Source organism: Agelaius tricolor, unplaced genomic scaffold (genome assembly GCF_023055355.1).
Source record: "Agelaius tricolor isolate 1412-34295 unplaced genomic scaffold, bAgeTri1.0.p SCAF_9, whole genome shotgun sequence".
Classification (NCBI taxonomy): domain Eukaryota; kingdom Metazoa; phylum Chordata; class Aves; order Passeriformes; family Icteridae; genus Agelaius; species Agelaius tricolor.
The window spans coordinates 7,452,205-7,478,581 of NW_027269269.1; the positions used below are offsets into that span (position 1 = coordinate 7,452,205).

At 37.4% G+C, this 26,377-nt stretch overlaps 1 protein-coding gene across 9 annotated transcripts in view; it reads right to left on the reverse strand.

Annotated features, from left to right (window-relative positions):
• GRIA4 (glutamate ionotropic receptor AMPA type subunit 4) overlaps positions 1 to 26,377 on the reverse strand; it is a 216,771-nt gene that overhangs the window by 84,798 nt on the left and 105,596 nt on the right. For all 9 annotated transcript variants that reach the window (XR_011680261.1, XM_071434182.1, XM_071434177.1 and 6 more), the window contains one exon: positions 5,924 to 6,108. Coding sequence is in view for 8 of the 9 variants with exons in the window: in XM_071434182.1 (XP_071290283.1) it covers positions 5,924 to 6,108 (185 nt within the window). In the remaining variant the exon portion in view is untranslated. The remainder of the gene's footprint in view (positions 1 to 5,923; positions 6,109 to 26,377) is intronic.

Consider the following 26,377-nt stretch of genomic DNA (forward strand, 5'->3'; position numbering starts at 1 on the left):
TTGCCTTTTCTTTCTTGCTCAGCAAGTACACATCTGGGAAGAAAAATTTTATGATGCTTGTGGAAGAGGTGGACTAGGAAAAAAACAAAGTCAATAAAAAACCAGAGGGAGATCACTTGTTTTAGTACTTCTGAACACCATTTCCACCTGCTATATTTAGTTTCTGTATTGTTTCAGATTTGACTTGTATAAATTAAGTGATAAATATTAATATAAATAAAATTCAGTGGGAAAAAAATTAAAAATAATGATTTTGTTAGACTGGGATGCCTGACTTGGGGTTTCATAACTTCAGCTTAAACAGATGTGTGGCATTAGTTTTGTTTGAGCTTTCTCAGTAATAAATAAACCCTCATTGCTTTTGTTAGCATATTTATTTTGAAGCCTGGATTCTGCATTTCAGATAGAAATTCAGTAAATACATATAAGTTTAAAGTAATAATTTTCTAATTTTAGTAGAAATACCCTTCAGCCCTAGGCTGACTTGACTTCTGATTTTCACCGAATGAGCAAAAATGCAAACAGATACATTCTTTTTAAAAGGCAGGAAGAAAAATAAAATGAAAAGAAAGGCTAAGAAAAGAAGCAAAACTCTCAATGAACAGTTGTGTGTTTCTTGCTGTGCCGTATGTGGCAAATGACTCCTTTGGCCTGGGCTGCTCAGATGCAGTACAGCTTGCTGCCAGTGTTAGTGGTTTAGTTGGAAGGAACTGGAAATCATCTTACAATGGGCTTCAAGCATTCATTTCATCTTAAGCAGAAAGTTGTTTGTATTAAATTCATGGGAGCATTTTAGAAACACTGCTTGTAAAGAAGAGGCACAGAAGCAAAGAATTTTCCATCCCTTTCCCTGACTTTCATCCTTTCATTCAAACAGAATATTTTTGTGCTTTTAAAAGACCACCTGCTGAAAGTGCCATGGAAAAAGGGATGTCAGTAAACAAGGACACAACGGTCCTTGACAGAAGATGAATCACTAGAAATGCATTCTGCTATATAAGCTATAGCTGTTACATAAAACTGTGGAGATATAATTTTATCTTTCTATGTCTTTGTTTCAGCTCCGTTTCTCTGTCTTGTCCCAGTAATCTGTAAAGGTAATGGTAAAAAGACCCCTAATTTCATGCCTGTAGGAAAATGGGGCTTTGCCTCTGTTTCTAGTCACTTATGCAAACAAATAAAGGACTATCCTGGTTTATGTTTTGAATTGAAAATTTGTTGCACTTTTTTTTATGGCTGTGTATGAACAGATGAAACAAAGGACTAGGTAAATTAACTGGGAATCAGATTTAGTGACATCACTTACAAGGTTCTAGAACACATTCTGTTAAGCATAAGAAATTTTCTATAATCACTAAGTACAGATGTGCTTTCTCCAAAATGGAAACACACTTTCTGAAAGCTATGTGGAAAGCTGACATGGAACAGATCTTTGTAAGATCACAGAATCCCAGAATGGTTGGAATCGGAAGGGACCTTAAAGATTACTGAGTTCCAACCCCCCTGCTCCCTACTTTCCATCTCATTTTACTGCTCTGGGCGCTCCTGCTCAGCACTGAAACACACCAGTTTGAGGTTATCTCTGCAGGTGAGCATCAGTGGTCATGTCAAGCACTGAATTCCCTTGTGCTACAGACTGTGGGTCTGCCCCAAGCACCAGCACTGCCAAGGCTGTGCTGAGAGGCCATGGAGAGGGAACAGTCCAGGACTAGCCCCACACCACCCCCAGCCACACACCAGGACTACACTGGTCAATAAAATGTCTGCAGGCCTGCTTGCCCTTCTCAAAGGCAAATCATGTGCACCACTTAAAAGGGGGCAAGTAAACAAAACAGTTCTGGCAATAGTCTTGGTGTTTGTGTGGTGTCTCTCAGAGCCCAGGATGCAGGATGGTAAGATCTGCCAGAGGAGCGTAAAGGATGAGTTTCACTTCCAGGTAACAAGAAGGTCTTCCTGGTTATGGTTGTTCTAAGCTGTTAAGAAGATCAGGTGTTCTCTCACCATCCTGAGAATAAAGGATGAAAAGGATCTAAAATTATCTTGGTAGGCTTAAGTTACAGCAGATGATCAAGTGTAGGTGGAGATCTGCTGACTCAGGCTGAAGACACTGTCTCTCTTACTAATCATAGAGGCAACAACTCTTTCAAGTGTGCAGAAATGGATGTCTTGCTTCAGTGTTATGTTTAAATAGGACTTTGAGCTGAGCCATGGACACTAACACCAAAACCAAGCAAAATATTCCCAAATACCTCCAAGTCAGTCTTGTGTGGGTGAACAAGACCAAAGAAGATGAGCACAGCTTTGTTAAGAAAACCATCACAGTCTCAGAATATCCTTCAGAGGTGAGATCTGAAACCTTTGCTGTGATGAAGACAAGAGGGAGCAATCCAAGCAACTCAGACACAAACCTTTGAGTGCAGGCTGAATCCATCTTCTAGATTTAATGTAACGGCAGCCCTACTATTCCTTTCTAGAATGGAAATCAAAATTCAAACCCCATTTCTCTGTATTTCACCACAAAAAGCAATACAGACTTGGCCCTGCCCAAAATATCACAGCTACATAAAACTTAAAAGGAAGATCTCATGATAAAAAATGCACATCCTTAGTTGTGCATGGGGGGAGTCTGGAATTCTGGAATTCAGATACATCACTGGGCTCCAGGAGAGAACTTTTCTGCGAAGACAAGTCCCAGATACAGAGTGTGTGTGGGGGGGGAGCTTCTACACACACACACTGATGTACATGGAGAGGAGAAAATATATGAGAAAGACTAATGAACTAAGAAATATAGGGACAAAAGGAAATAGGAAATGGTGACAATAAAGTTGTACAAGAAGTGAGGAAACAGCAAGGTGCTGTTTTTCTCTGCTGGCAGGTGAAGAGGGCAGCGAGCAGAAAACACCAGGTCAGCTAAGTGGGCAGCAGGCGTGGGCAGGGGAGGAGCACATTAGCTCACTTTGACAACACAGCCAGTGGAAAAGCCTCCAGTCTTCACTTCTTGAGATACACAGTCATGAGAAGTGTGAATGTGTATGTACATGGGCAGTCCGTTGAGAAGAAACCCACAAGCCCACAAGCCAGTTTCCCTCCCTTCATTAGCGCAGATTTAAGGGCAAAGCAGTTTGAGTTATGGTCTCATTACTGAGATTTAATTACTTTTCCTAAATGTTCTGCAGAACATTTACTTGTACATTGCAAAGTATTACAGTATAGTCACAACTTAGGCTCTCAATTACAGGAGAACTAGGCAAGAAAGAAGTTGAGTTAATTAGACTCACTGAAGCTTAATCAATTCCTCCGTGTATGCAGGGAAGAACACACCAACTTTTAGTCCATCTGTGAAGCTGTGAAGCCACCTTACCTGGCTGCTACAGGTTATTAAAGCCCCCATGCAAAGGGAAAATTCAATGATTTTTTACAAATAGCTGTTATTTTGCATTTTCTACACTGGGCTAATTTATTTTTGCTAATTTCTTGATTCCCATTTTTTGAAAACTAAATCCTTTGTTTCTGAGACTGCTTCTGACTGCCCATCCTCAAGGCAGCATTTGGTCTTTGAGGGTCATATTGGAACCCCAACCCAGCACCTCAGGCTCATTTGTAGGTCAGCCTGTCTAGGAAGACCAGAACCTTCACTGGGGAGAGTAAAGCTGCAACTCTTATGCACACTTTCTCTAGCCTGGCTCTAATGCCATTCCTGCTTTTACAGTGATGGTACTTTAGAAGGATGGAAAGAATCTCCAGGCATATACATGACTTCCAATTTAATTAGGTCATGCAAATATAGATATGTATATGTTAGATATGTATAGACAGTGACTACTGAGTGAACAAAAAATCTGTAAGCCCACGAGCCAGTTTCTTTCACTTCAGTAGCATGGATTTAGGGCACAGATTTTACACTTAGGAGCAAATAACATAAGTACAAGTAAAAATAAAGCTCACTTCCTAGGTAAAATTTATCCCACCCAAAATTAGACAGTAGCCAGATAAATCACTTCCTAAAAGTGATACAAGTATGCTGCATGTAAGGTGTTAACTCCTACCCTCAACTCTCCCTGTGCAGTTAATGAAAAACCTCAATTAGCTTTAAGGCTTGTCCTGTGGAGGTGTGAGACAAACTCACCATGTCTGATTCAGCCTGTTGTGGCCACAAACTCCATTTTTATTTCTTAACATGCTTGCATTAGCTACCGATTTGAGGCATGCAAAATCCAGACCTGTATGAACTGACTATGCAGCTGCCGATTTAGAAGGAAAATAAGTAGCAGCTCCTGGATGAAAATAAAATGTACACGTGAGATCAGTGAGATCCAAACATGTACTCAGTGACTTCATTTTCCTTTGCAACTGAGTGGATAGTCAGTAGGAGCACCTCCACAGGATGGTGGGTGTACTTCAAGAGTTGTGGTAACAGAACATACTTTTTCTATATCACATTTGCATGCCATGTAAAAGAAATCAGGTAACATCATGTGCACACACAGAAGTGAGGGAGAAATTATTTTTCTGAATGTAATTTAGGAGACCCTCGCATGGGTGTTCTGTTTTACTACAATGTAGGCTGACCTGTGGGAGGATTTTATTACAAGCTGTAGAAAGGATATGTTAAAACATAATGGCATTCAGAATAAAGAAAGATACAATGGCCAAACGAGTATCTGTAGCAATATAGCATTGTCTGTTCTTTTCTTGGCAATAGTCATAGAAAAAGTTCTTGTTAAATCAGCCACACTATTAATTCTCAGTTTCTCTCTTTACCTCCTTCCAGTGAAAGCAAAATTGATGTATATATGACATTGAGTACTATTTTATGCATTTATGAGTGCTATTTTATGAATTTCTGTATGAAAAATGACATTTCATTTTTCAGTGACTTCAGAGGCAGATGTATCATGAATGGTTTTGCAACAAAATCTTCAAAATTCTCTTAACACACTAACCAAGAGAAGCAGAGTGGTGGCAGAGAGTCCTGCACCAGCAGATGGCATTCATTCCCTGCAATTCCTGCAGCAGCAACAGTAAACTTGCAACACAGCAATGTAATATGTGGGATCATAAGAGATGCAGATAGTTCACCGTAAGTTGTTTTCTTGTCATTTGGCAAAATTTTTCTTTTAAAGCATCATTTGTTTTTTCCATTATTTAAGAAACAGTTTACACATAAACACTGCATAGAGATAGATTTGACACATCAGAGCAGCATGGTTTGATATTCACTCTGCACACTGGTATAGATATTACCCAGTGGAGGCAAGTCTGTCTGACCCAGTATTTTTTTCCCCAGCAGCATGTTTCCATGGATAACTGATGGAAGAACCTGATTTCTCTTCCCAGTTCAATAACACTTTTATTCACTGCTCTTTGTGTTCCTAAATACCCTGTGCTAATGTGATAAAACTATCAGTTTAAATATTTGCAACAATAATTTTAAAGCTTTTTATGGCTAGAAATACACGACCTCTGCTATTTGGCAAGCAGAAAGAGTAATGGATTTAAAATAGACTTTTTCCCCCCTCAAACAAAGCAAAGCTTTACCCCCATGAAGGTACAGACTAAGAACACACTGGCAATTCAACAACACCATGCTGTTCCAGCAGCCCTCTGACCCTGATGCAGAAGGCATCAGGCAGGGAGGTGCTGGGAAGTGGGACCAAATGTGCAGCTGCCCTGACTGCTGGCACCTTTCACCACCAAGGTCTTGAGGGGGAAAGGAGAGGCTGCCTGCCATGACATGCCAGCTGCTAAGACAAGTATTGTAGATGAAAAGAGAGCAGAACAGGCAAGTGGACATACAAATATAGGCTGATGAAGTAAAAAAAAAAAAATCAATTTCACTTCCATTGACAAAATAAACAAAACACAATCTCATCTAGAGTTTCAGTAACATGTTTACAGCAACATTAAAAGCAGGTGTTACCTGTTCTAAGAGATTCTGAAGCCTCTCTATTTCACAGTCTATTACAAATTTCTTTTCTTGCCTTCGGTCCAGATCTTCTAAAAGCCGCCTGTAGCTGGCATCGTTAAAATTCTCCACACAGATGGCACTGACTTGCCAGCTATTTTGTCCTGCTTTTTCCATAATTGCTTGAAGTATTGAATAACCTAAAAGAGAGGGACACAATACACTAGTAACACAATCATTGCGTTTTTTGAATAGGAATTGTCCTTAATCAATATTATGTCTCTTAACATATGCTCCTGCAGGGAAGGGAAGAAGAGAATATTTGAATCCTACCTATGCTGCTTGTCATGATCAACACACAGTATGCAATTAACAAAATTTACAATTGCTGGGAGTGATCAGAATGCTGAGCATTATGGATAATCTTCATATGATTCATACACACAAACTCTTACACTCAAGCATTCAGATTCTTAGATTAGTTTTGTACAATTTCTGTGTCCGGACACAGCAAAGGAAAAATCTGAGCCTCCTCATTCAGCTTCAGCAGAAGTATTTGCATACCAGAAAACCATTCAAATGCTGTGGTTTGGGTTTCTTTTTTTAATAACAACACTTAATCCAAGCAGCTTTTAATGCTTCCAAGTGAGAATTCTTTGTTTAATTTAATTATACTTATAAATTATAGGCCAGTATATATGTATAAATAGAAATTATATTGAACTATTTCAGAGCTCCCATACAGCTTGAATCAATGTATGCAAAGAGATTAGAGGTCACTGAATGAAGGGCACCAGAGAAGCATTAACTGTTACTACTGGCAGGACTATTACTCTTTATCAGTACCAGTATTTGATGCTCCCCTGTGGTCTTTGAGGCCATTCACAGATAGGAAAGGCAGTGTCCTGTCAGAGGTCTCCCCCTGAACCTGCAGGGCAGTCTCAGGCTGCCCTGGACCACCAGCCCTTCACCTTCTTCCTGCTCTTTTTTTCTTTTTCCACTGGGGATGTGCAGTACAGAGGCAGCAGGGGAGATTATGACATGACTTAGGACAGCTTGCAAACCTCATCTTGACTTGCTCAACCAACCCATGAAGCAGGAAGCATGTATTATTCTATTCTTCATCCAGAATAAGCAGGGAATTTTTTAAAGCAATGAAGATTGTACACCACACACCCAGAGTTGATGTTTAAAAAAGACAAAAAGAACAGAAGGACAGATATGTTTCTCAATAATGCGTTCATAAAAATGACACAATTCAGAGAAGCTCCTCCTGTCTAGAACCACAACAGGATTGTGGCTTTTAACTCATGAGCTGGCAGAATTTCCCCCACTAGCTTTAAAATCTTCCTCTTAAAAAATCTTCCTCTTAAAAATCTTCCTTAGTGATGTGGTTACCTAGTGGTAGCCTCTTTCTCTCTTCAGCAAGAGTGTCCCATGCATGAGTGCAGTGACCCTCAGGTGTGATTTTAATGCACTTAAAGATGCCACTGCATGGCAGGTTCCCTGTAAAAGAACTGAGATATCCCCAAAGATTTCAAGAAGAATCTTAGTAAGTTACATTTCAGAAAGAGCACTTTTGGGTGTGTGGTTGCTAACTAACTAATTAGCAGAAGACCTACAACACAGTGGAAATCTGAGTTTGCCTCCAGTCAAATAAAACTAGACAACAGTTTTATTAGAATGTGACTTTTTTTGACATATGAGAAACTAATCTTCTTTCAAATCAGGACTAGTTATTTTTCTACTGGCTCCTATAACATATGCAGTCTTTGAAATACTAACTTAAAATATAAATTTTCTTATCTTTATTGACATTATGCACCAGCACTCCAAAATGAACATTTATTAGGTTTTTCCCCCCAATTCAGATGACATATTTTAGATAAAAATACAAATATAATAAATACATAAAATGAAGGACATATTTTTAAAGATAAATGAGACATTTATTTTATGAAACAGAATTTTATTGCAGGAAATGAATTCAAATACTCAATGCATCAAGTATTAAAACATTTCTGCACTCAGCATATATTTTTAACCCAATGACTGTTATTTTTTTTCAAAGAACCATCAGCTTTCCCGTTAATTGCTGCATAATTATTCTGCTTTTCCTGTTGCTATATTCAATCTCCTTTTTGCCTGTAATTATCTCTGCAAATCATGACGAGATTCTTTCCCAAGCATTGTATTTCTTGCTTCATTTCCTATTCATTTCCATATATAGACATATATTAAAACCACTCCAATGTTACAGGGGTCCCTACCTCACTTAACACTCTAACTTTGACTTGATCTGTGCTACCAAGGCAGTCAACATTTACTTAATTCAGCTTCCTGACACTAATTAACATTTTCTTTGATTCAGAATGAATGGTGTTTGAAACAGCAATTGACATTCCCTCCTTCCTTTCTTATTTCATTTGGACAACTTCACTAAGATGTGTTTGGATCAAGCTAGTAATTCATCCCAGCGCAAAGCATGACAAATATCAGACAAACACATAGAAAGCCTTTTCTTCTATCCTGGATCAAGGTTTCACTTGCCACATTTCATTAGCAACTGCCTTCATTTAGGTATTTGAAGCTACTGCAGGTTCTTGTTGGTAGCTGACACTCAGATGAGCGTTTTCACAAGTAGGCACAACACAGCTAAACAGCACTAAGGGGATATGGTGCAACATTCTCCTTCAGAAGAGTTCAGAATCCCTGTGCAAGTCATCAGTGGCATGGTCATCTATTCAGTGTGCAGGAACAATTTTTAATGTAACAGACTGACAAGGATGAAGTTTACACAGAATGAATAAAGGCATTCATGGGCTCAGTTGGATAAAAACTAGATATGCTGCAGAGAATGCTTATTTGTCTAAAATAATTGGCTACAGCTGACAAGGAAATAAAATTGATTTCTACAAACATTTTATAAAGCAAAAACCTCTGAAAGTAACCTGGGATAATTCTCAGAAACTGAATGCTGTATTTCTATTCAAGCAAAATTCCTAATCTTTAGAAAGATGTTTGCACAAGTAAAGACAGTAGACATGAATATTATAGCTGTCATCTAAAAAGGTATTTATTTTCTGTTTACCTGCTGTTTATCCTCAGTTATGCTACAGACAGATGAATGATTAATTTTCTGGAATACATTCCCTCCCATTTATTGTGAAACACTATTGGTTGCATACAAGCAAACAAAAAAAATCCTTAGGCTAGCTCGTATCTGCTGAGCTGCACAATCCATATTTTTTCTAAACACTACTATTTAACAAAATGTTTAGGACTATGCCAATATATAAAAGTAAGCTAAATTCTTTCACAAATTTTTATAGCGACCCTTCCTCATCAACCAATTCAACCTTGAAATGTAGACAACTCATATATTAAAAAAGACAAATGGTTGTGCCCAAGCATAACTTTGAAGCCTGGAAATGTGCATCAAGAAGTTCCTCGTCCTTTACAGAGCTGGCCTTTTTTTTTCAATTAAAAAATCTATGAATTAAATAAAACACCAACGGAACTCCTGAAAGCTCAACTAAGTCCTTCCCAAATGCAAGGACATAATATGCAAGAAGGGGACTATATTCTGGGGAGATTTCCTCAAATGACTTGTGATGAGAAGTCTGCCAACTCATTTTTATAGGTCATTGCTTAAATGTAGATACTATTAACAACTGCTTAAGGACTAGTAATACCAATTCCACCTCAATATACTGGAACCAAATCAGCAAAAGGGCAACCCTGCAAAGATTTTATTTTCTTGAGCCCTTGTCTCCTTGCTTTTCTGTTGTCTGGTCAAGTAGAATTGTGACGACATACCATACTGCTATTTTCTTCTTTTTCTTTCTTTCTTTTTTTTTTTTTTTTTGTCTCAAAAGATAACACGCAGTCATAATGCTGGGAAAAAAACACATGACCCCACCCACCCCACCCTTCCCCCCCATGAAAATTAAACATTACTCTATCTGTTTCCTGTAAAATGAAAGCTGGAGATGCCTATTGCAAGAAATCTATGCATTGGGGTCGATACTACTGTTAAATATATTACAAACAAAATCTCAGATTTTTTAAGCCTTCTTCCCTCATTCCACAACCTGCTGGCATTTTTTCATCAAAAAATGGATCAGCCTTAAAAAAATAATAGCATATGTGCACCTGGTGCTGTAGAGATATTAGTACTTGTTCAGAGTCAGATATTTTCTGGAGGCCAAAGTGTGTAAAATGGGCAATTTCGTAGTCCAGGATTCCTCCTACTCATCGCAACATTCCTGTAATTGGAGCCTATACACAACCTTCCTCCACCCAAGTAGCTCAAATAATGAGAAATATTTTTGATTTTAAAATTTAAGACTTTTAGACTTCTTTATTTGTCTTCAGCTAGGCTTTCCCTTAACCAATTTCATTTCAGCAGGAAATGATTTGATTTCATTTATTTCAGATTAAATAAAAAGTAAAATTTGATATCTGTATCTCTTCAGCATGTTCAGAATAAACTGAAGAGATATAGGATTACCATCTTGACTTATTTTTTCTTCTGGGATGTAGATCTTTCCTTTTTTTCTCCTTTTTTGTTTCTTTTTCATTTTCTTTCTTTCTTTCTTTTTTTTTTTCTTGCTTGCTTGCTTTCACCAGAAAATAGTTCAGTGATCAATTACAGTGATATAATAAATTTCAATAACTTTCATCTTACAGCAGCCTTTTCCTTCTGGGAAACCATTTCCCCAACCCTCTAAGCACAAGCAATCATTCCTGATGGCTTGCCAGGACACAGACAGTGAAGTGGCTGTCTGCTCCAAACACTAGCACCCCAGTAATAATTCTTATTTTGGAACTTTTGTCCAGTAACCTTTTACTAATTTTCTGCAATGAAGAGGATGCAGTATTTACATATTATGACAGTATTTTACTATGGTTAGCAGACTAACAGTACTGAATTAGTATGTTAAGAAATTAATAAACTTGGAAACAGCATATGCAATATATTTGTTATGACTGCAGGCATAGAAAACATCTCTGACAAACATGGGTCTTTTCCAAAGATGGACTTATATGGGCTCATAGGCTGCATGCTACTGAAATGCAAATTAATTTGCTTCTCTTTCAGGGACAGTTAATTTTCAAATAGCAATAAATCTCATTCCCAAGGTTTACTATGATTCCAAAAGCTCCCACTGGTGGAGCTACTTTATGAAAGCTTCTCCCAACTATAGGAATTAGTATTAGTAAGATTTTTATAAATCCAACACACAGTTGGATTCTTCACACAGAAGTGAAGAATGACCAATAAATCATTTGCTAAGGATAAGCCAATATATATTTAAAATTCAGGACTGGATTAACGTTGCTTAATTCTAGCTGTTTATAGAGTAGTTGTCTAAGTTAATCATCCAAACTTGCAAAGGAGAGACATGTTACCCATAAAAAACCCCCTTTTTTTTTTGGTCTTAGATATCTATCTCAAAGGTTCTGTTTCTTCAATGAATACTGAAGGAGTCTGGACATGAGGCTTAGAGAAAATATCTACCATTTATTTTATCTGGCCAAATCTTGTCGAGATGAATCCAGAAAATATAGTGATGAAAACCATAAAAGAAATGTACAGTATGAGTGATGCATGACCATACATTCCACCAATAACTACAAGCTTTCAAACTTTTGCATATTTCATTTTTCCTTGTTGTGTTTATTACCTTTTTATTAACACACAGTTTTGTTTCAAATTTTGGTCAGCATAGAACTCCCAGAGCTTTAACAGAATCACTTGCACCCCTGATTTTTTGTACAGTGTGAGCTGGAGCCAGAACTCTCAACAAAAAGCACATACAAACTGGGCAATTCCTCTGACAGAGTGGAAGCTAGAACTATGGCTGTGTTCTGAGTCCTTCTTGGGTGTGATTCACAGAAATGATAGAGAGATTGGAAAGTAAGTCAGGGAACTCAAGAAATAGTTCCATCTATTCCTCTCTAACCCTCCATCCCCCAAAGAATAAAAAGTATATTTAAGTATAATATAATAATATAAAGTACATTTAAAAAATTCTAGACAGATATCTTTCTTTGTCCTTAAAAATCTCTAAAGAGGATTCAGTCACATCCTAGGTAATATATTCATTGGTTAATTATCCTTATCATTAGGAGATGTTTTCTAAAGTCTAACCGAAGTCTTCCCTGGCATAATTTAAAGCCACTCATTCTTGTCCTATCTCTAGTAGGCCTGGAGAACAGTTTGTTCCCTTCTTCCTTAAAGCAATCCTTTATGTAACTGAAGACTGTTGTTACATTTCTTTTTTATCTCCACTTCTGTTTCTGAAACATGATTCTCTCGGTTTTTCCTTGTGGAAAATGTTTTAGCCTCAATTCTAACAATTTTCCTTGCTTTCCTCTGGATATGTTGCAATTGATCCAAGTTGTTCCTGAAGTACATTGGTGAAAATGTGATGTATTTAAAAAATATATTCCAGAGTACACACAGTCCTCTTAAAATTTTATCCTCTGCAAGCTTAACAAATGCATTTTGTATTTCTTCATACAAATCATTAATAAAGACACTATAAAAAAAACCCCTGCAACCAGAATGGATCAATACTTAATACCTCTTTATTTGACAGTGAATCTCATATACTTCTTTCTGAGTTTGAGTGTGATCTGTGTTTGATAGGTCTTTTAGAAATCTCATCAAGAAAAAATTTCTTTAGCTCATTGCCATGGGTTTACCCTGGCTGGATGCTGGGTGCTCACCAGGCCTTCTATCACTCTTGCTCCTCAACTGGGTGGGATGAGGGAAAATGTGGGTCGAGACAAAGAAAGGGAGACATCAATCAGCAATTACTGTTGTGGGCAAAACAGTACTAACTTGGGAAAATTAATTTATTGCCAATCAAATCAGAGCAGAATAATGTAGGAAAAAATCTCCTAATACCTTCCCCCCACCTCCCCTCTCTTCAGCTATGCATATGGCTGTAGAAGATCATTCTTAGCCAGAGAAGCTTCCAGAGAAGCTGTGAATGCCCCATCCCTGGCAGTGTTCAAGGCCAGGCTGGACAGGGCTCTGAGAAACCTGGTCTAGTGGAAGGTTCTCTGTCTGTGGCAGGGGTGTTTGAACTAGGTGACATTTAAGGTCTCTTCCAACCCAAACCATCTACAATTCTATAATCTGCTCCACTATGGACCTCCATGGGCTGCAGTGGCACAGCTGCCTCACCATGGTCTGCACCAAGGGCTGCAGGGGAATCTCTGCTCTGGGACCTGGAGAGCATCCTACCCCTTCTTCTGCACTGACACTGGCACCTGCAGAGCTCTTTCTCTCCCATATTGTCACTTCTATCTCTGTTGCACAGCTTTTTCCCCTTCTTAAACACATTATCCTAGAGGAGCTGCCACCATCGGGGCCGGGCTTGGCTTTGGCCTGTGGCAGGTTCATCTTGGAGCCAGCTGGCTTTGGCTCTATCAGACATGGGGCAAACCTCTGGCACTTCTCACAAAAGCCACTCCTGCCATGCAAACCCAATGCATTGACATAGTGAAATTTCATGGAAATGTAAAAACTTGCCTTAGAATGTGATACACAATTTTTTTCCAGTGTCTAGAAAACAAAATCATTTTGTAATAGAATGAAAATTGCTTTAGCTCACATTATCTGTTTCTGAAAAATCCATGTCTGGGCTTACTTAGCTTTCCAAATTCTGTCTACTTTCAAAGAGATTGACTATGATGTAGATTGTCAATTAAGCCACCTATACCATCAATGATCAGGACAATTTTACTGCACATGGTTCTGAACCAAAACTGAGGAAATAATAGATCCAATTTAGCTATCTCTTCTATTGTATTCTTGTTTCAAATACTTTGGAATATTTAATGATAAAGAAAACTACCTTTGAAATCATATTTCTTGCCTCTTTGACAACTATGACCTTGAATATTTTCTTGGTGTTTGAGACACCTCCAAAACAATATCCTGCAATAGTGTATGGTCAGACTTTCTGTCATTCTCTCCCTTAATCCTTTTGAGACTGGTACCTGTGCAGCTACATCTGCAGTATTTAATAATCCTTCTTTCCTGAGGACAACACAAAGCTACAAGAAAATGCTGTCAATATATTACAACCATTACTTCTTTTTTTTTTTTTTCCTTAAGTCTTAAGTGGAACAACATAGCCTAAGAAATGTGCTTTCAGGGAGCATATGGGAGGAGGTTTGGCTTACACCACAATGGGAATTCATGATCAAAGATTCAAGCTATGTCAGGTCACATTAATGCTGCACCCACTCAGCAGCAAGATTTTTCCCCTTCTTTGCATTTCAGACTCTGCAGCCTTCATATGAAAAACGCTGTAAAGGTGTCTCATCAAAGTGCCAAGTGATAGAGATAACTGGGAGCTTGAGAGGGACTGAAGAAAAGCCCTGGTTTTAAAGTCAATTTTATAGTTTTGGTTGGGCTTTCACAGTTTTCAGATACCATTACTCTTCCCATTTCACTAAATGCCTTCAAAATAACATTGTAGGCCCATAATTTTTCTTATGACAAGCATGCATGGAGATGAAAACATCCAAAGGTACTTACAGATAAACACCAAAACCAAATTACTTTTTAGGTAATAGTTTACAAACTATTACCTAAAACCCCCCAGCAACTGACCTAACAAGTGGAACAAAAGAGAGGGAAAAAAAAGAAGCATTTGTTATGCTTACCCTCTGTCAGACCATCTATGCAGTCTCTATAAATAACCAGTTACCTGATATGTCATCTTGGGACAATAATTAGGGCTAATGTGTATCAGTATTTTAAATAAAGGGGTAGAAAAGAGGTAAAAACAAATCCAGTTTTGAAGAAAGTAAGTTCAAATATTTACCTTATAACCTTTTGCCAAAATTCTTTCGCTAAAACCTGTAAGACTGATACTAATAAATTATCCTTCTTGCATGATATCTTCGTTCAGGCATAGCTATTTTCCAGAAATTGCTAGCTTGCCAACAATTTACCTCTCTAGTCTCAATTTAACAGGATTTACTTTGCCCTGTGATGGTATACAAACGTATAAGAGGTTTGTGTAAATAACATCCTAAATAAACATGTCAAAGGATATTAGCACTGTGAGCTAAAGCTCTCAAGAGCTGGTGTATCTTCAAATTAGCAGTACCTTAATGTATTCTGGTTAATATATTGTGCTGCTGTCTTTATATTGTCACTTACTACTTTTCCCCATAAGGCATCTGCCTCAATACAATACCTGTCCCCTAGGACAGAACTGCCTTGGGTACTAAATGATGATCTTGATGTCAGCTCTTCTGCCTCCTTTCTATAGGGATTTGTTAGAAAACTATTGTTTTACTATAAAATACCTGGAAGTCTCTGCCTATTGGCCGTGTCATTTCTAATACCTGCCTGAGAGAAAATAGAAAGAACAGTCTTCAGACTGAAACAACAGACATTCACATTAACAAGCATTCTTTTGAAGGAAGTCACAACCTTAATTCTATCTCTATGCATTTGTGGCCATGTCCATATTTACTGACAGCTACACAGCAGATAATATTTAGGACCTTACTTCTCCCATAAGTTCTATTTGTAGACCCCAGGCACATTATTTCTGATTTCAAATTTAATTTAAAATGCTTTGAAATCTACATTTTGAAGTATTTACTTTTTTCAGAAAAATGTATTAAGCCCTGGGAAAACATGACTTAAAATCTGAATTCTACAATTATGGTTACCACTTGTCTGAAGAGTTTGAAATAAGTCTTACTATATCTTTTAAACTGACACATGGATCACAAATTTATTAGAAGTTAATTACTCCCCCAACAGAAAAACAATTTGGAGATAATCCTAAAGATCTATGATTTTCTTCCAGTCCCTAAAATTAATTCAGTGCTTTTCTCATGTAGACCAGCATTAAGATGAGGCTCCTTTTTTTTGAATTGGAGCAGCAACTTGTGAAACATCTGAAGATTTCATATATAGTGGCTTTTATTGAAGTGTAATGACAATGATCATTCTCCTTACCTGACTTCAAATTCAGTTTTGGGTCCCTCACTGCAAGAAAGACATTGAGGGGCTGCAGCAAGTCTGGCACTGGGGAAGGCTCTGGAGCACGAGTGCTGTGAGGGGCAGCTGAGGGAGCTGGGGGTGTTCAGCCTGGAGAAAAGGAGGCTCAGGGGGGACCTCATCACTCTCTGCAGCTGCCTGACAGGAGGGTGCAGCCAGGTGGGGTCAGCCTCTTCTGCCAGGCAACAAGTGACAGAACAAGAGGAAACAGCCTCAAGTTGCACCAGGGGAGATTAAGATTAGATATTAGGAAACATTCCCTCATGAAAAGGGTTGTCAAGCCCTTGTACAGGCTGCCCAGGGAAGGAGTTGAGTCACTAACCTGGAAGGCATTTAAAAGACATTTAGAGTGGCAGTGGGGTACATGGCTTAGGGGTGAGCACAGCAGTGCTGGGTCAATCTTAACTTGGTGCTGGTTGATCTTAACTTTTTCCAACCAAAATGATTCCATGATTCTATGACGTTGAATAATGCACCTGCCCGGCACTTCATCTTAGGGACTGAAAATATCACTCTCAACTAAACCCTGAAAAGGGCTCAGAATCTGAGTTCCTTAAAAAAAAAACCCAAATCCTACAATTAAAAAAGAAAAAAAAAAAATGAGAAAACATTTTAGTAAGTTCTTTTAAATATTTCAAGACATTACAAGTGTACGCATACATGTCCATAATAAGTAAATACATCTGTATGTATGCATATCTGTAACTGCTTTATTTTTGAAATAAAATAAACTGTGCAAACCAGCATGCAAAGAAATAACAAAAATTTCAAAGAAGGGAGATGAGCAGAGACCGTTGATTGCTTTGGCTTCCTCCTCTCTTCTAACTCTTTTTCATACTCCTCTGAAAAGAGCGGGCAGAGCAGAAGGCACTTAGTAACCTTGCCTCATGCAAGTGTCTTCACAAACACTGCTACCACAGTCATTGATATACAGAACTGATCTTTTCCAGCAATGCTGTAAGACAGCTAATGTAACATCTAGGTACTTATACACAGAAACAGGGAAGATAATGATGTGATCTTCACAGAGAACACTGGACTAATCCTACTTGGCTGAATCTCCTTTTGGTGTCCACATCTACAAAATTAATGCTAGAATATTTGACAGAGGTCAAAGAAGCAAATCAAGATGATTTCAGGCCAATATATAAAACATGCCTTAGAGCAAGAGAATTACAGGGGGATTTTTCTCAATTGAAATTTTGACTAATTTGAATTTGGATAATTCTGAGCTAGTTCATGCAGTATCCTTCATCATGCAGCAGAAGGAAACAGGCACCTTCTTGAAGACAACTCATAAAACCCTCCATCGTATGTCTCATGTACTTTTCAGAGGAGAAGAGACTCCACCATGTTTAAAATTAAAAATTCCAATATTATTATTTCTCAGGTTCAATGAGAACATTGAACTCTATGAAAATGATGTTATGCATATGTAAAGAGCAGGACTAAAAGCAACCAGCAATATTATCACAGTATCTGCTACTGACATGATTTTAATTTTGTTCTTCTATTTTGTATCTACATTTCACATAAGAAGATACAACATTTCATTTAAGTGGAATTAAAAGTTTGGTGACTTTTATGCTTCTCTTGTGGAGGATGGACAGCTACACATAGGTTTCCTTTGATTATTCTGGTGAAGGGATTTGCATACAATTACAGAGAAAATTTCAGTTCCTAGCAGGAACAAACACAGAATGAAGTAAGTACTCACCATATGATTAGACTAATTTATTACATCCCACTAAGGCAAGCTATATGCCAAGAAGTAATCATAAACTCATGTCCAAAGCTCTGGTAGAATGAATATATTTAACAATTCAAATTAAATTTCAGCTGTAGGAAGTGACATTTAGTGGGAAACATGGAAATGGGCAAGGTATAATGAAAAATTAACAGCTAAAAGAGTACAGACATTGAAAGCTGTGACTGGCCTGTCTGAAAACAGACCAGGGAAGAAAATAGTGAATAAAATCCTGGCAAGTTTCTAGTATGAAATATATGTTGATCTGGACTTTGGTTAGTTTTAACTGACCTTGGCATTAATGTCAGAAAATGAACAGTGACCAGTCAATAACTGCTCCATAAAAGTTAAGTGCCTGTGACGTTTCATTATACAATGGCACTTGCATTGACCATTTTGAAAGCAAATGATCTTAAGAACTTTGTTCATTTTAGAGCTGGGTATTTTCCTTCCCCTGAACAGCTGTTTATTTGCAGAAAAGCACACTCTGGTGTAATCCCAAGTCTTAATGAGCAGAAGTGAGCATTTCTGCCTTGGACTTGCCAGGAGAAAAAAATTACTTAGGTTTCAAAAGAGTGGAAAGGAAACATCTCTTTAATAAAAATGGATGTTGCTTAAATATTTGCATTTAGGGCATCTCCAGGAATAGAAACAATAGGCACAATTTGGTATCTGCCTAACTGCTACCAGCAGTGACAGCAAGACATCTGCTCAGTACTCCTGGTCAAGAAACCATGGAATTCTGCAAGTGTAACTGAATGCCCCGGAGTACACTGTGTCATGGTCATTAGGAGTGAGCACGTCCTGGGTGGCTTAGTCTAAACCTCTCCAGCAAACCTACAGTAGGAAAACAAGGCTAAAATAGTCACCAAGGCAGAAAAAGACAGAGAAAACTACTCTGCAGCATGGTACAAAGAATATTTATCAGAAAGGTGGGAAACATTTAATGCAGTCTTGTCGTCAGTGGTTAATTAGTTTATAAAAAAAATCTGAAAAAGCTGTGGAAGTTGTGGGAATTGGCTGAAAAAACTTAGAGAGCTGAAAAATAAGACATTACAGAGGGACTTTCTGTATCTAAGAGGAATGAGAAATGGGAACCCAGGAACTGCTCAGTGGATATAACATACTTTTTAAGTCCTAGAATATGTATTTGGCATTTTAGATTTTAATTTAAGTTGAAAATAAAATAGTAAATAAGGTTGAATTTCAGTTGTACTAGTGCAAAACCAGAAAATTCCCACTTTAACAATTTTTTTTGATGTCCCCACTTCAGTACTTGGAAATTGAAATCTATTTATTGGAAATGAAAATCTATTTCTAAAAATCTACAGCAGATGATAATCCATTTAAAAAACCAGTATTATTTAATTTTCTTTACACACTGCTGCCAGGAACAACACTATCTATGCTTATTGCTCAAAAACCACTGTAGGAAAACCTGCTGCCCACAAACAGTTCTTTGTGTATTTTGGCTTGTGCTCCCATTGCCCTTTTCAATGTGATTGACAAGATATTATTTCACAGTATAGTATCTTAAATGCTATAAATTACCTCAACTGTCTTATTTTCCTTAAGAGATACAATGTAGAATTTAATTTTCCAATTTGCTTAAAGCAGTGACATCCAACCTTTTCAACCTGAGCCCTGAAGCATTATTCCAAAAAGAGCAGTGGGTCATAATTATTCCTTGAGGGCATTTTCTCTGGAAGCAGAGAGGAAGGAAGTGAGCATCACCCCTGGCTCCCTCGCTGGGGATCCCAAAGTGTCACCAAGCGACCAGGCTACAGCTATAAAATTGCACAAAATTCCTTAAGCACATTGTGTTTTGCTTGTGATATTGAATTATGCCCAGTGGCAGCCTGAAGGAGCTCTCACATGGCAGCTTTGTGCCGTGACTCCAGGCTGGGATGTACGTGGTACAATGTCCCAAAGTACAAAAGACAGGGTGACCTCATTCCTCCTGCTAAAGTTACCTGCTAACTCAGGTTCCAAACCATTGAGCCAAATCTCGGGCTAATTAATTGCAAATAAACAAACATCACCATTACAGAAACTGGACATTTGCCTACGTCCCTTGTGAGATTGTTTCATAAGAGACAATTTGCACAGATATAAGCAGCAGCAGCAGGCGCTTCCCTGCTGAGCTGTTAACACTGGAGATGATAGGAGGACAAAAATCTCAATATTGACACACTGCGGGACATTTACACCAAACAACCTTGCTGCAGTTGGTAGGACTGTGCACATTTGCAAAGTTATCCTCTGTGGTGTTGTTCCCCACGTTCCCTCCAAGAACTTCTGTCCTGGAGCCAGGCTGCTTCCATGGCCTGGAGTTACTCTGAAGCATCATGTTGTGTCCTCTGGGGTTGTTCATGACAAGCACAAAGGAGAGATTTCTCCTCAATATTATAAAGAAAACATAAAGCATCTATTCATAGAAGAATACAAGATACCAGTTTCAGCATACATTTAGCATTCTATTGATGATGTCATCTTGACTTGTGTATCACTAAATGAAGACTTAAAAAACCATTAATGTCTACATTTAGGAAGGTGTTTGTGTATGAAAAAGAGTTATAATTACTTAACAAATATTTATTTAAGGTTTTATCTCTGCCTGAGATTGTTAATATTCACCATTTAGCTTTCATCTTTATGGCAGTTAAAATGAACTAGTCCTTTTCCAGTGAGAGTCTGGTGTTAGTGCATTTTTATGACTAAAAAGGCTACTCTGATCCTGACACAACTATCTGAAATATAGGCCTGTACAACAGAGCCTGTAGTAGAGGATGTGGATAAAATTTTAGGCATGTTGATAGGAATAATTGTATTTACATAAGTAATGTTGTGCTCAAAGGCCTCATTGTTCCAGGTGCTGTATCAAGTACATGTGCAAAAAAAGGTCTCAAAAAAGAACACTTTGGAAATCAAATAGACTCGGAGGTAGGACAAGTTGTTTGTTCCTACTTTTATTTTTAATTAGGTGAACAAGACACTTCAGAGGCATTTTTCATACTTATCAGTCTGAAAATAAAACAACTTGCTTCTAACTTGCTTCTAATTGTTGACTATGGATAGTCAACAATTCATTTAAAAGTAGGATGATCAAAACTATGCAATACAAATGTGACATATATTGGATATACATAAGTTCTTATTTTTATTTATATTTGTTTCTTTTGAAATATGCTTACGAGCAAATAATTTAAATAATTTACTTTGCATTTTCCTTTCTATCATTCTTTTTCAGCATAAGAGATAAGTCACTACACAGTCCATATTCTAACTTGCATTTTCACAGAATAAGAACTAGAGAAATACTCTGTGTGTGGGTGTTAGGATTACTTATAAAAGGCAGGACAAATCCCGTTGCATAACTCATAAAATATTCGTATTGACTTTAGCTGGAACTACTCACGAGAGAAGAAGCTGGTTCAATATTTGAAATCTGATATAATTAAAATTTGAGAGCATTTAATTCCAAAACCCATTTAATACATTCGCTGAGTTTTAACTGTATAGCAACTATTTCTGTGCCAGGTGAAAATGCAATTGACAAAAAGAAGTTAAAGATAACAAAGAACCAGATATGAAAATGAAATCCCAGTATGCTGGCAAAACCTTACATCTGGAAGGAAGGCAGGCAGGAAGGGGACCCTCCTTTGAAGGACTAGGACTGGACACTGAAACTGCTGTCTTGTCACAAAACATATTAAATATTATAGGTGAATTTGGGTAGTAAACATGACAAATCATGGTCTGGACCGGAACTGATGTTTTATTCTTATGTTACATATTGCCTTGATGTACTTTTTTCCCAAGAAATAGATTATTCACTTTTTAGACAATGTTCACCTGTTCTGTGCAACTTTCTGTAATTTATCCTCCATATACATACAGTTTTACAACTTCAGGGTGGTCACAACATATGTGGCACAATTTTGGCACACGGTTTAAAAAGCTGCTGTATATGTTTTCTGATTGTTTCAAAAAGATATAAAGTGACAGGTTCTGATTTTTAAATTACATGCCTTATTGGAAACCAAACACTTAAAACAGGGCCAAACATATCTACCCTAGATAAGCATAGTTGTTTTCTTTAGGATTCATGACATTTTTGACAGTTCATTATCAGCATGCCAGTATGTCAATATTAGCTGTTTCCTGGCTGAGGAGAACTATGCAGGTGAAGTGTATGAAATATTCAGTGGATTACAAGTGCCAAAGCAGCCTTCTACCCTGGAATGTACTCAGCCACTTAATACTCAGGCTAGTTAATAGCTGGCGAAGACAGAAACTTTAAAAAAACCCCAGCCTCCCATGCTAAAACTAAAATGCCTCCGAACATTTACGGAACAGGAAGGTCAATTGCAGCAAACTGGTATTTCGCCATTCAGTTTGAAAAGCAAATTCCATTGTTGGCACAGTAACTTGCTCCAGGCATGCTCCAGGCTTGCATGTCAACTGAAACCCACGAGGAACTGAACTTGTGGTCTCATGCCACTCAAAACTGGTACCAGAAAAGGCCTTTGTGCTGCAACACAGTAATAGTCAAATCTGAAAGCTACCTTGTCATTAAGTACCTCATCATATCTTCTTGCACATTCTCACCTAAAAGCCACACTTTTCCATTACGTTCTGGTACTCCAAGGGTTTTCTATCCTGCAGGTTTATTACAATCATGTTTAAAAATCTACACATATATTCTGACTTGTGCTTTTAAGATACATGATTAAAACGTGGCAAAATACCTAACTTTCCCATATTAGGAAGGCCTGTGCCAAAGCCTAACCTTATTCTTGGGAACTTCCATCTGTGTTCTGTAAAGGCAACTGAGAATCTGCTTTTATACAGTAACCCTAATAACAGCAACATGTCAAAAAAATAGTTCTCATAAATGTCACAGGCCAAATTTCAAAGCAATACAACTTGCAGTACAAGCTACCTGTATGGGATAAAGTTATGAAGAGTGATTTAAGAAAGAATGAACCTAGAAGGTACTGTCAGTCACTCGGGATTGCAAAATACACTTAAAAATCAAATTTTATACTGGATTGGCTCTTTGTGAGTTTGCAAAATGTCTTGATTTTCCAACAAAGTGGAAGGAGATAATTTAACAGGAAACCAGGCATCTGAAAGAGCAGACAATAAAATGGGCACATCTGATAAATTAGTATCCTGGGATTTTCTTTTCCTGGTATTGCTCCTGATATTGGTCTCTTCAGGATTTGTGAGCTATCTTCATATTGGACTCTCCCTGAAGATTAAATCCATGCTTCATTAAAGAACTTCATTGCACTTAAAGGGGTTTATAGGCACCTGAGTAAATTTACAGAAGTCCAGATCCACAGATTCTGTGTTGGGTCTGAGTATCTGTTTTATGGTGCTTTTTTAATATAAATGCTTCTTTTCAACAAATACAAAGACTTAATCCACAAATGTAACGTATTCACCTGGAAAAGGTAAAAAGCCTGCGGGAAGTGCCCAACAGCCTGAGAAACAGCCCTACATTCTATTTTAGCGCAATAAAATCACATTCAGTAACTTATTCCTCATTTTTTAGAAAGCAGAGTGCCAAGCTACTCTAAGTGTCTAGCCATTCCAAGGCTGAAACTAAAGATTAGTGAAAGACTGAAGTAATCAAGTTCAAAGATACTGGTGATAATCAGATGAAACCCATGACTGTTCCTCATTACCTAGCATGGGTATATTACCTTGAGTTAAACCTCCTCCAGTTCTCTGGAGCGTTCATTATTGTTACTCTTGCCCACACTCAAATATGCTGAATCAGTAAAAGGGAATTAAACCTTTCTATGCTATTTAGTCCCACCTCACCTCTAACAATCCAATAGAGAATTTCATCTGGTGCTTTTGCTTGCAATCTGATAAAACACAGATGGTTTGTTCCTGGCATCAGGAAGCAGCTGGGCCCAATCCTGGAAGCCTGCTGAATCCTCTTCTTTCCCCATAAGCAGGACTTTGTACCAACTCACTATTCCAACAGGATGTATGCATCTTATACACACTATAGAAGAAAAAAATAAACCTAAAGCCAGATTAATTTGTGTTCGTGTGTGTGTGTAGAGTCCCAGTGAAACCCAAAGTCCTTCCAGTAATTACAGAGGGAATTCAGTCTATTAGATTTCAATACAGGTAAAATACAGTCAACAAGGCAGAAAATGCTTTTCAAAGGGGCTTTTGCCAATTAACAGGGTTTTTTTTGTTTGGTTGATTGGCTGTTTTGGGGGGTTAATTTGGGTTTTTGGTTTTGTGTTGTTGATGGTTTGTTTTATTTTGTTTTTGTTTTGTTTTTTTCCTTTTTTTATTCAAGAGGCTGTTCCATCTGACTGGTCAAAATCTGAGGGTTCTTTTTTTTTAATCTGACAAGTAGACATAACACTCTAGTGAACAGCAAGAGGAGAAAAGGTCTTCCTGAAAATACTGCTTAGGTATTTGGCATAGGATGAAGTCCAAAAGGAAGTGAATTAATTTCCTAAAAGCCCTGCCAAAGACCAATGTATCTAATAAAAAAGAGGAGTTACTTGACCCAAACAGTCAGAAGAAGAACTCCCCTCCAGACACTGAGACACAATAAGAAACAGAGAGGCAAAGTCTATGAAAGGGTCAGGCATCTCATTTTCAGAAACTTACTTTTACTTGACAAGTAAATAAAATCCTGACAGTTCTTGGTTTTTTTTATCTTCTCAGAAGCTTGATCTTTCTTTTACCATAGTGATGTTTCTAGACAGACAATATTTCTGACCCTTAGTTTACAAAACTAAATCCTAGATTTTATGGAGAATTTGAATGGGATCACTTTCTATTTATTTTGGGCTCTTCTTGGACTATTCAGATAATGTTGATTTTTCCTAATGGCATGGACATTTGCAAAAGTAAGGCAATACAAAGCCCAGGACTGGGGAACACAATTTTACAGAAAGTAAAGCAGGAGAATTTCTTATTTTGTACAATAGGTTCATTGATTGGTTATTGATAATGGGTGATTTATACTGCATATAGTATTTTCAAAGTCTTTTGCAGTATTTATCATTACTGTATGTTTGAATCTGAAAGGTGGGTTTTATCCATACAAACTACCATTATTACTCAGAAATTACCAAATATCTTTGCTCCCTATCTGTGCACTGCTGGATACAGTATCTTCCCCAAAAGTGTATGTATGCCATTTTCAAAAGTTGATACAGAAACACTCTACTGGAAGCACATGATATTAGAACAACACACATTTCTTTTTTCAAACATTAAAAGTCATTCTGTGACTTTTAGGAAGGCCTGTGCCAATGCCTAACCTTATCCTTGGGAACTTCCAAAACACGTGGACAAAATCTAACCTTACGACAAGAATTATCACTTTATCTTTTAAAAATACTTCACAATCTTTCCTCTATAAAGCTCATGTGGTGCTTCTTCCACAACCTTCTTCCATTTTTACTAGATAATTTTATTTCCAATATAGACTAGCTTTTTTGTCCATTTCTACATTACTCTGTTTGACTCAACGCTGTTCTTTAGTTTAAGAAGTTTTATTTCTTCCATTTCTTTTATTCTCCTAATATATTGATGAAGCCCAGTAATTTTCAACTACAGACAAGCATCTTTCTTTCATGACACATATGGTGCATAGTGATGATCATCCTAGCAGTTCTTCTCAGAATCCCTCTTTCTCCAAGAGAAGCTGCAAGAATTAACTGGTTAAAAGTCTTCAGCACCAAATAATAATTAAAAAAAATATTCACCCTGATCAGCATTATGCACATGAATGCTAACAATCATCCTTTCAAAGTGCAAACTAATAACTTGTTTAGAGTTTGGAAAGAAATAAAAAAAAAAAAATTAAGAAGTGCTAGGAAGCAGACAGACTATTTAACATAACTCAGTATGAAATCTCAGGAGATAATTGAATACTACAGCACCTTGAAGAGTGGTATCCAAGTAAATTCAGTTCTCCAGAGGTACGATAATCTAATTTCCCTGACGCTTGTCTCAGGGCTGTTTGAAAAATCTTTAATATGCAAAAACCGCCTGACACTTAAGAAGAAGGCAGATGAAATATGGAGCTCAGAGAGCAGAACAGTGGTTTCCAATGAATCAATGAACATCGTGAGTTACGCACAGTAATCTGTTACTCTTTGGAATGTGTACTAATAAAGATGAGTGGTTAAAAAAATCTATTTAGGCAGCCTTTTTGGTGGGGGTAGGGAAAGGCACAACTCATGCATGAGAAATACTTTCACATGCCTGTCATGTCTTCAGTATTGCTTTTTAAGAAACCATTATGACATATATCATAAAAATAAAGATGAAGAAATACCATTTTTTCCCTCCTCTTAGTAATGAATCCAGATGTGGTAAGATTTTATACAGGCTAAAGATGAAGCTGTAATTGCCAAAAAAAATTACTCCTTCATTCATGTTTTGAGGAAAAAAACAACAGAAGGCATGAAAAGGAGAGTAAAATGTAAAAAAAAAATTCTCAAAGAGACTTAAAAAGAAAAATGCACACGTATGTAAATTTAGAGAATAATTAAACGACACAAAAATATTTTAAATGCCTTAATATACACTATTCCACTCTTTCTAACACAGTTCTCTGGGGAAGAGGAATAAAAACAGTAATGTTTATAGTACACAATATCCTTACTAGTACTTAATG